Below are 11,055 nucleotides of genomic sequence, written 5' to 3'. Positions count from 1 at the left end.
GTCCGAGATCCAAGATTTTATCATATAGTCACACTTTTTCAGATTTTCTACTCTAATAAAAATCAGACCATTCCACTCACTCTCAGACATGCAACTGTGCAAAACAAGGGCCGTCCTTTGTTTTTATACAAGGTGGCCTTCTTTAAGTATGGAACAGCTTGATTTTTATAATTGAATCTGTAAATAGTTTTGTCCACTGATTAAAAATCTTGTATCTTTTTCTCTAATTGCTTTCCAAGGTTTGCAGACGCTAAGCCCACATGCGTGTAAATCCCTGCCCATCTACAAGCAAGCACATGTACCAACACAGCTCAAGGGTATAAGACAAATTCTCCAGCATGAAATTCGGATGTTTTGGCCTATCAATTAGGCTATTAAACTTACAAAATTATTTGGGCCGCTTATTTGTCTTATACATTTTGGCTCACCTGAAGAGTGGAATGGCCTATATATATATATATAGGGGAGAGTGTTGGGCCGTTCCCAATCATAGGTTATTTTGCAAGAAGATGGCAATGTTGGAAGAGCATTCGGGCTTCCCACTCCAGAATCAAACATTGCCTATCCGGTCGGTCGTCGTAGACACAGCATTGCTGCTACTGATAATTGTATTGGAGTTTCTCGCCTTTAGCCCGTCAAGTGCCTCCACACAGTTCTGCACATGGCAAACCTCACTCTGTCTCTGTACTTTTGTTTCTCCTCCAGCATTGCTATCCAATTTCAACAACTGCACCATGAATAATTCAGTCAACACCACAAACTCCTTTTCAACACTAATGACTGAGGTAAGATAAACCTTCATCTAATATTTGTGACCTAACCTGTCTGTAATCCCAACCCTTAGATATAAGTCCTTGATTGCACGCATTTTTGCAACAACATTTCTCATCTTTATTCGTTCTTTTGGAGATTCCAAAGAGCACAACACACCAATTTTAACCATTGAAATCAAGCAATCATGCATTCTATTTCTTGAATTGGTATGGTTTTCATTGCCTTGAGTAACTTCAGTTTCTTCTACGAGCAATCGTGGATCAACAATCTCCATTACTCGGTCAGGCAAAGCCAACTTAGAGAAATGATGAAGGGTTAGATTGCGCTTAAACATCTCATCAGTTGGTCGCTTTCCAGTGATCATCTCCAATAGAAGGATTCCATAGCTGTAAGTATCTCCTTGTGTAGATGGTTTATTGCCCATAGCATATTCTGTAATTTATACAATTCATATTGAAATGTAAGTGACCATTTAAATACAAATAATATCAAAAGTTGAATTTTGAGAGAGAAGAGAGGGAATATTCTATTTGTAATAAGCATTGTTGCTATTGTAAGGATTCAAATTTCTAGCATCAATTGGTGTGCTGTGAACTCATAAGTTCTTGCAAAGATGTTCTGCATTGAACAGGACTCTACTACTCAAATGAAAGAACTCAAGATTATATGAGCATACAAAAGTCAGTCCACTCAATTGGCAGGCCAAATATGTTCCTTGAATAAGCATATTTGGCATGCCTCTTAAAACTATGGACTAACCTTACTTTTGCACATGGTTGGTTGTCTACCCGCACACTCAAGCAGACACGTGTAAAGGTGTATATGATGTTTATGTGAAATCCACCCATACCGCTAAGTGCATCATCTCATTTTAGGTCCAAGGCCCAGAAATCATCCTCATCCATTATTCACACAACTGAAAACAATATACAAGATAACACTCAACCTCCAAATTGTTTCCCTTCCAGTGGCCCACCTGAAAATAAAATGGGCCTGATTTTGGGCTCCAAGCTTAAATTTTAGGGCCCCATATCTAATGGAGTGGATCTCATATTACCATCACGATGGGCCCTATAAAAATCAAGGGACGACGTCTCTCCCCTCATTGTTTCCTTTGGTGTGGCCCACCTAAATCACGGGCCAGTCTGATTTTTTGGCCATAGACGTAGCTCAGGACGACGCATCTAATGGTAAGAGTAAATTTCATGCAAACATCATAGTATGCCATGTAAAAATCAAGGGCGGGCATCCTCTCCGCAAAAGTTTCACTTAGTATTGCCAATGACGGTTCAGTCTGATTTTTCTATGCTGGGCCTAATACTGTTGGTGGGAGTGAGTTTCATATACAAATCATGGTGGGCCCACTCGAGCCCACACCCACTTTTTTCGCACGTCCAATCACCTGTGAATGGATTGTGACTCAATATGTTATAAAAGGAAATAGATGAAATTGTTACCTGGAGCGATGTACCCAGCAGATCCCATAATCACAACCGTCCTAGTTTGAGCAATCTCATCTAAGCACCTGGCTGTCCCAAAATCACCCATGTGAGCAATCATGTTATCATCAAGAAGGATGTTGCTGGGTTTTAAATCTCGATGAATGATTGAGGCATGATTATGTAGATAATCCAAAAACAAAGCCACATCTATAGCTATCTCTAGCCTTTTAATAAGCTTCAAGTTCCTTTTGATCCCCTCCTCACTGCCATCTTCGTGCAACCACTCATCTAGAGTTCCATTGGACATGTACCCATAAACCAGAGCTTTAAAATCATTGCCCTTAAAATCAATGCTTGAGCAACAAGTTAACAGCTTAACAAGATTCCGATGCCTCATATTTCTCAAGGCTTCACATTCAGCCATGAAGCTCCTCATAGCTCCTTGCCGCTGGAGGTTGAAGACTTTCACTGCTACTGTAGTTTCATTACCATGTAGAAACCCTTTATATACAGAGCCAGATTTTCCAGTGCCAATCAAATTGGCAGGAGAGAACCCATCTGTTGCTTTAAAGAGATCCGCATAAGACAACTTCAAAGACGAATTGCCCAAAAAAGACAGACCAAAAGGCTTACTTCCCGGATCCTCCATAGAAGGCACAGAAAAAGGCTTCCTTCTCGACTTTCTTACACAATAAAAGGTGGTAAAGAAACATGATAAGGAAATTAGACACACCACAACAATTATTGAGATTTTTACTTTCGAAGCATGAGACTTCCCCTGTTTAGAGCATGGTCGCAATTGTAATCCTGGAATACCCCCACAAAGCTTACTATTTCCCACCACTGAAACTCGACTGATATTTCCAAAGACCCCTTGTTTTGGTAGTTCACCCTCGAAATTGTTGAAGGATAGATTTAGATACTCTAGAGCAAACTTCTCCAGATATCTTGGAATCTTCCCCGATAAGTTGTTGCGTGAAAGATCCAGGAGTCGAAGGCCTTTCAGATTAGAAAATGTTGGAGGAACTGATCCTTGAAACAAGTTCCCATCCAAACAGAGATACTCTAAACCGAGACAATTGCCTAGCGAGCTTGGAATTTCGCCTGACAATTTGTTATTAGAAACACCGAATCTTCCAAGAGCATTCGAGTAACTGACTTCAAATGGCAGATAACCGGTAAAAGAGTTATTTTCAAAACGGAGTTCGGTCAAAGAGGGAATGCTGAAAAGTGATCTGGGTAAGGTACCGCTCAAGTTATTATTTTGGAGATACATAAACTGCAATGTACAATTTCCGAGACTTGAAGGTATGGTTCCCCATAGGCTATTTCCAAACAAATCAAGTAAGTACAATTGGGTGATATTACCCAAGGAAGATGGAATTTCCTCTGATAAATCATTTCCACCAAAGGAAAGTCGTCCCACTTTGTTAAGCTTCCCAACACCAATAGGAATAGTACCTGTAAGAGAGTTGTACTCCATTCTCAGTGTTGTTAAGCCGACGAGATTCTGAATCCCAGATGGTATGCTTCCGAATATCCTGTTACTCCCTAACCATAGTATTCTCAGCTGAGTAGAAAGATTACCCATGGAATCAGGCAATGAACCGCTGAGACAATTATCGCCTACATCCAATTCTTGTAATCTACTGCAATTGGTCAAAGAATCAAGAAAACTCAAATCATGAGCTTTTCCAATTCCAATTCGATTGCCCCCCAAATATAATTTGGTGAGACCCTTGAGGCTTCCAAAATTCATAGGCATGGATCCGCTAAAACTGTTGTTAGCAAGTTTAATAAGTAAAAGCCCTGAAGCATTGGATAATGAAACTGGTATGGGTCCTGTGAATTGATTTCCTTCGACATAAAGCTGTTGGAGATTAGGAAGAGTGAGGCCTATGTTAGGTGGAAGGTTTCCTTGCAATCTGTTCCATCCTACGTCCAAACACTTAATAGAGGAGAGATTGTATAGCAGTGGCGGAATCGTACCTGAAACTTCATTTTCACTTATGCTAAGAAGCTCCAAGATTACCAACCGGCTGAGTTCATCCGGGATGCTGCCCGTCAGACTATTTCTTCGGAGATAAAGGTGAGTGAGAGACGAAAGGTTTCCAAGTGAAGGTGGTATGCTTCCTATAAGATTGTTGTGACCAAGGTCCAATCTTGTGAGATTCAATAGAGATCCAAACTCATTTGGAATCCTCCCTGACAGCTGATTCCCATAAAGACTAAGGGCTTCGAGTTTCGAACAGTGGGTCAGATTTGCTGGAATTTCTCCGGTGAATGTGTTATTAGCCACACTGAGATACCGCAGGAGAAGCAAACGACCCATTTCTTCAGGAATCGTTCCGTAGAAGCTGTTGGCTGAGAGATCGATTACACTGAGGAAGGTGAGGTTCCCTATGAAGGGAGAAATGGGGCCCGCCAAGTTCTGGTCAGTGAGGTTCAAGGCGGTAACCCTTTCAGGATGCCAGCTACTGCACGTGACTCCTTGCCAGTGGCAGAAGTGGAGAGTATCATTCCAAGAACTCATGGAATGGAGAGGATCGTCGGTTATCATATGTTTCAAGTGAAGCAGAGCAAGGCGATCGGTTTCGTTGGAGAAGTGAGCGGCAGATCCGAAGAAGCATGGAACGTGAATGGAAGAGATAAGGAGAAATGACCAAAATGCCCTTAGGCTGATATGTGGGAGCTCCATTACATGGTGTATGTGAACGCTAGAATGAAAAAGGAAAGGGCGGAGACAAACTCCGAGTAATAAAAGCGGTCGGAATCAATAAAAGCGCGTAAAATATTAAAACTTCCTACTCCCCCTGCCACCAGCCCGGTGGCTGATGGTCGGTTCTCTGTCGGCCCCACCATGATGTATGTGTTTCATTCATTCCGTTCATCCATTTTTAAAGATCATTTTGGAACTTTAGCCCAAAAAAGAGAGGGATATAAATATCAGGTGTAACACACCATAAGGAAAACCATAGTGATTGGATATCCACCATTAAAATCCTCCTAAGGCCCACTGCACTGTTTATTTGACATCCAATCTGTTGATTAAGTCATAAAGACCCAGATGAAGGGAAAAATCAAATATCGGTTTCATCTAAAACTTTTATGGCCCCCAAAAAGTTTTTAATGGTCAACGTTCAATCAACATTGTTTCCTATAATGTGGTCCAATTGAGATTTGGATATACCTCAATTTTTTTCTATGATATTATAAAATGATCTATAAAAATAGATGGACGGCATGGATGAAACACATATATTATGGTAGGACCCACAGAGCACCTACCATCAGCCATTGGCTGGTGGCGGGGAGAGTAGCCAATCCGTTTCCGGGATTGAAGGGTTTTGGATCAAGCCCATCTTTGTATTTTTACTCTACCCTGGTCTGGTTGACCTTACGAAAGGCAAATAAACACTACATTAGGCCTTAGAAAGTTTTTAATGCTGGCATTCGATAATCACTGTTTTTTGTGATTGTGGTTCACGTGGGATTTGGATTGATTTCATTTTTTGACCACTTCGTAAATGAGCTAGAATAATTAACGTGGCCGAACGATGATCCTGAGATTTTTTATTTTATTATTATCATTTTTTCGTGGTCTGAGTTTTCCAAAGATTCAAGACGTGAAGAGTTTGCTTTCCCTCTGCCGCGATCCACCATCGAGCGTGTCACCGACCCAGTGGAGGTCACATGCTGAATAATCTAATGATGCAGACCCTGCGTACTGTATTATCATTTCCATACGGCCGCCTTAAGAAAGTTAAGCTGAAAGGATGATTGTGACCATCAGTATCTGGAGATGAGATTGAAATAATGAAAATATATCCTACCTGCTCATAAGGTCTCAAGGACATGGAAGAAGTGAAAACAAAAATATCAGCCTCATCCAAAACTTTCATGCGCCCAGGAAGTTTTCAACGGTGGGCATTCAATCTCCCTTGTTTCCTGTGGTGTGGTCCATTTCAGCATCTGATATGCCTGTTTTTGGGCTCTTGCCTTAAATGACATGTTAAAATGGGTGGACGACCTACATAAAACGCATACATCACGGGACCCCATGGAGCACCCGCTAGGACCTAGTCCAACGTCGTAGGAAGCGGATTGCGTAGCGTACTGAGTAAGCTCTTTGAGGTTCACTAAGATTTATGATTTTTATCCACCCCGTTCATTCATTTTGTGGTATAATTTTAGAGCTTGAACCCAAAAATAAAGAATATCCTACTCTTAAATGGACCACATCACAGAAAAGAATATGAATTGAAAATCTACCATTTAAAAGTTCTTAGGGGCAACGTAAGTTTTGGATCAAGCTTATTTTTGTGTTTTCCCTTCATCCATGTCTCTATAATCTTATGAACAGGTTTGATGATAAATGAACATCACTGTCAGGCCTATCAAGGTTTCAACGGTGGAAATCATTATTCTCACTGTTTCCTGTGGTATGATCCAATTGATCTTTGGATATGCTTCAATTTTGGGCTCAACCCCTTATATTTACTGTAAAAACGAATGAACGGCGTGGATAGACTACATACATTGGGCCCAACTAAGTTTACTCAGTACGATAAGAGATTACTGAGTAACTCACAATCCGATTTCGACGTGGTTAGGGGTAGGACGAAATCTGCGTCCGAATCGAAATCGGATTGCGTACTGAGTTACTCAGTACGCTCTTATCGTACATCTCTGCTGGGCCAACAGCGAATCTACACTGCTTATCTTCGTAGACAACCATGGATGCGTGATACGCCAAAAGAAAGGGCACACCGGTTGGATTACCCTACTCTATGGCTAATTCAATCTTGACCGTTCATTGGACCTGGAACGTAAGTGTGAAGAAGTCAACCGTCCTTTTCCAGATCGGAACGGATTGGCTACTCCCCCTTCCACCAATCCCGTGGCTGATGGTCGGTGCTTTATGGGCCCGCCATGATGTATGTGTTTCATCTATTTTTACAAATCATTTTAATGCTTACTCTAAAAAAACGAAGGGAATCTCAGGTGGACCACACCACAGGAAAAAAAAATAGTGATTGGATATCCACCATTAAAATCCTTCTAAGGCCCACTGTACTATTTATTTGACATCCAATCTGTTAATTAGGTCATACAGATCCATGAATGGAAAAAACAAAGATAAGCTTGATCCAAAACTTTTATGGCACCTAAAAAGTTTTTAATGGTCGATGTTCATTCAATACTGTTTCCTGTAATGTTGTCCACGTGAGATTGGGATATACCTCATTTTTGGTTTCATATATAAAATGATCTAGAAAAATAGATGGACAGCATGGATGAAACACATACATCATGGTGGTGCCCACGGAGCACCGACCATCAGCCATTGGCTGGTGGCAGGGGGAGTAGCCAATCCGTTTCCTTCCGTATCATCCCAGGTAAATAAAAAGTAATAAAAATAAAAATAAAAATAAAATGAACTGAAATAAAAGGTCGGGAATTCTTCCCATGCCGAAAGAAGTGTGTAGAGAGACAAGCGTCCCATCTCTTACACTAACAATATACTGAAATCCTCCTGGCCTGGCCCATTTGGTAATTAACCATCATTTCAGGGTCAAGCCGACAAAATTAAGTACAGACCAGGCCGGCCCTTAGCAGGAAATCTTCTGCTAATTATCAATTAATCAGGCCCTGGGGCTGCACCTGGCTGCTATTGGGTGATGGTCCGAAGACCTAAACACTGTTCTTCGCCTAGCCGTTAGGTCTTCAAGAAGGTTCAAAAGTGAAGGCCCAGCATAGCCAGCCATTGGGCCTAAAACTCAGGCCTTAGACCAAGCCAGGCTCCTCTATGACCGAGGTTCGAACAAGGGTGCACTCAGACTAGGCTTGGGATATAGCCCAGCTCAGTTGCAGCCCAAAACCTTCATAATCAAAGTTTTAACTACATGAAATCAGTGATATCTATTAATTAAAGCATGTCAGAGATTATTAAATGATGCATAACAAATCAAGTTTTCAAAATACCAAATCTAATTCTATAATGAACCAGCCAAATGTCTTGCTCGAGGACTACTTGGGATGCAATCCAGATAGATTGGGCTCGTGCTGACCCATTGGATCAGGTTGCAGGTAAACCCAAGCCCAAACCAACCTCAAGAGGACCCAAGCCACAACCCAAACCCAACCTGATGACCTTGAAAACCCAGCCTGACCCAATCCAAAGACTTCTACAGCCCAACCTGACCCAACCCAAACTCAGGCGCATTAATCAATTTCAGTTTTTTTTTTTTTTCAAAAGGAATATATTCATTCAAAGGGATAACACTTATAGAGGGATCTTCGGGCGGACCTAACATCAAAAAGGGGAAAAGGCCCGCCTATTGTGAGAAAAATCAAACTATAAATTCTAAAATTTGAGGCAATTCAAGCCACCCTCAGATTTCCCAGACCCCACCCTATCAAGAAATAAAAGCCCTCTAATTATCTAGGGGAGGTTTGCTGAGGATTGAAGAAATGAATTAGCAATTGGCTGTTACCACCCCTACATGCTAGGTCGTCGGCCACACCATTTGCTTCCTGATGGAAACCTCTATCTAATCCATGAGGTTCTTGATCCTTGCTCACCAGTAGAACATGGTCTATGAGGGAGAGGAGTTCCCCTTGAGGATTCCTACGACTACCTTGGAATCACTCTCCACCTCTACCTTAGAGAAGCCGCGATCCGCGCAAAGGGACAGGCCCTCCCAAATAGCCCCGATTTCAGCCCGGGAATTAGATCCAAAAGCGTAACCAGAAGCAAAAGCAAAAAGGAAATCACCCACACAATTTCTAAGGACGCTGCCTCCCCCCAACGGGCCTGGTTTCCCCAGAGCCGAACCATCAACATGTATCTTGACCTAGCCCAGCTTGGGTTTCGTCCATCTGATCACCTGGACCGATCTCCTATGCAGTGTTGCACTATCAATTCTTAGCTCAGCTAGAGCAGTAGCTGTTGCATGGTTGGCGTTTTTGGGGAGGGGTCGGGTTGGGCCGATCCGGTAGATCCAATGATGAACACGGGCTGTCACTTTTGTAGCACCTGGAGGGGAATCGTTAAATCTGGCTGCGTTTCAGGATATCTAAATTTCCCAGAAATTTAGAGTGGGAACTAGGCCCTTAAAGTATGGAGATGATCAGATTGCGCGGTTGTCGCCCACCATTTGGAAGCTCTGCCGAAAGCTGAATCTTTGACGAACGAGTGGACCTGAAACAGAGGCTGGAATTGATTCCACACTAGCTACACCAGCTCACCCGAGGAGAAGACGTGGTCAATGGTTTCCATGTGGTTCGGGTGAGGGGCTCAGCAACATACACATTTGGAAGCCATGTGGATCCCTTCGGCTTGGGTTCTAACGTCGACTGGGATGGCTTTGAGAATGATTTTCCAGGTAAACGTCAATAGTTTAGGAGGAAGTTTCGAGTGCCAAACCCACCTGGACCACGGTTTAATGACCCCGAGAGGCCTAGACGACAGCCAAGCCGATCCTACCCTGAATTCGCCTGAGGAAGTTTTAACCCAAATCTGTTTGTCCTCTCTCACTGAAGTGCATATCCCCTCGTCTGACACATGGTCTAGCACGACTTGTGGAAGGAGAAGTCTTGCCGCTGCTGGATCCCACCAGCCACTGGGACCAATGAAATGATTAATTGGGTGCTCCTGCTGTGCCAGTCCGTGGAGGGGCCCAGACCGGACCAATCACCTTGCCAGAAACTGCACCCTCCACTTCCAATGATCCAGCGAGAACTAGATGCAACTGCCACATTGTTTTCGGATCTGCTTCCACAGCGGTGAGGCCCAGGCTGCTAGGGGTGTGCGGCGATTGGACTTGATGTCTGCCGAGTATTTCTCCTTCATAAAGATTGCCCGGCAGCTATCCTTCCCCCTGTTCTTGATAACCCACGCCATTTTCATCCTGAAAGATTGCATGACTCTGCTCAAACTTCTAACTCCCAAACCGCCCTCTGATTTTGGGTAGGAGATATTCTTCCAGCTGACCCAATGGCAGCATTTTCTGTCCCTCTCCCAGCCCCAGAAAAAATCAGTAAAGGCTCTTTCCAGCTCTCCAAGAAGTGTGCAAGGGATATCCGTCGCCGCCATCATGTGGACCGGAATGCTGCTGAGAACATGGTAGACCCAACCCAAGTTGCAGTTCTAAGTACTTGTCCAACAACTGATTTCTAAGTTATAAACCTTCCAACAGTGAGGACTTGGGAAGTTAGACATTACCTGCGAAGAATGAAAATCCATGCTTACAGGATTTGAAACTCAAGCTTTAGCCTTAAAAACTTTCATCCATGTACAATGCACATCTAAATAATTTACAAACAGCAACATCAGCTGCAGGCCTGAGGGATAGATCCCATGCAAAGAGATTTTGTAGAGGTGGACTGCAACAAACTTGTCAATGTTCCACATGTGTGCAAGCTTTTGGTTCTACTTATGTGGTGCTTAACTTGAATACTTCATCTACCGAAACGTAGACTAGATCATTGATTAGGTGGGCCTTAGTTGTATGTTCCCTAAGTTGTTGATGATCCTCTTCCTAATTATCCATTTATGTCATGTGGCATGGCCAACAAGAGTGTATTCGATTAATTTGGGGTTGAGTGTTTGTTAAAGGATTGCTCCGTTCAATGAATGGTCAGAAACTCTCAAGCTTGTGCTTGAGAGTAGTTGAATGTTCATGTTCCATATCATTCATTTGGTGGACGCCCCCGGAATTCTGAAGGATTGGACAAAAGGTTGCAGGTGTTCTGTTTTACCCTCCATTAGTAGGTTCCATCAGGTCATTGATCATCTTACCATGGCCCATTAACAGTGCAATCAACCAAATGAACG

The 11,055-nt window shown here is 42.7% G+C and overlaps 1 protein-coding gene across 1 annotated transcript; it reads right to left on the bottom strand.

Annotated features, from left to right (window-relative positions):
- Positions 1–4,990, bottom strand: LOC131252547 (probable LRR receptor-like serine/threonine-protein kinase At3g47570). The gene is made up of 3 exons (XM_058253138.1): positions 2,232–4,990; positions 822–1,206; positions 1–727 (listed from the first exon to the last, which is right to left on the bottom strand). Exons 1-3 carry the CDS (start codon positions 4,912–4,914, stop codon positions 721–723), a joined length of 3,075 nt encoding a protein of 1,024 aa, XP_058109121.1. The 5' UTR covers positions 4,915–4,990; the 3' UTR covers positions 1–720.
- Between the last annotated feature and the right edge of the window lie 6,065 nt (positions 4,991–11,055).

The sequence above is a fragment of the Magnolia sinica genome, chromosome 8, assembly GCF_029962835.1.
Source record: "Magnolia sinica isolate HGM2019 chromosome 8, MsV1, whole genome shotgun sequence".
Lineage (NCBI taxonomy): Eukaryota > Viridiplantae > Streptophyta > Magnoliopsida > Magnoliales > Magnoliaceae > Magnolia > Magnolia sinica.
The sequence above is the reverse complement of the archived record's forward strand: the minus strand, read 5'-3'. Positions and strand labels throughout refer to the sequence as shown.

What these genes read in the sequence shown, in the direction of transcription:
- LOC131252547 (XM_058253138.1), bottom strand. Translation starts at nt 4,914, where the DNA reads ATGGAGCTCCCACATATCAGCCTAAGGGCATTTTGGTCATTTCTCCTT. An exon ending in TGCTGGGTACATCGCTCCAG is followed by an intron (nt 1,207 to 2,231) that starts GTAACAATTTCA and finishes TATAAATTACAG; the next exon opens with AATATGCTATGGGCAATAAA.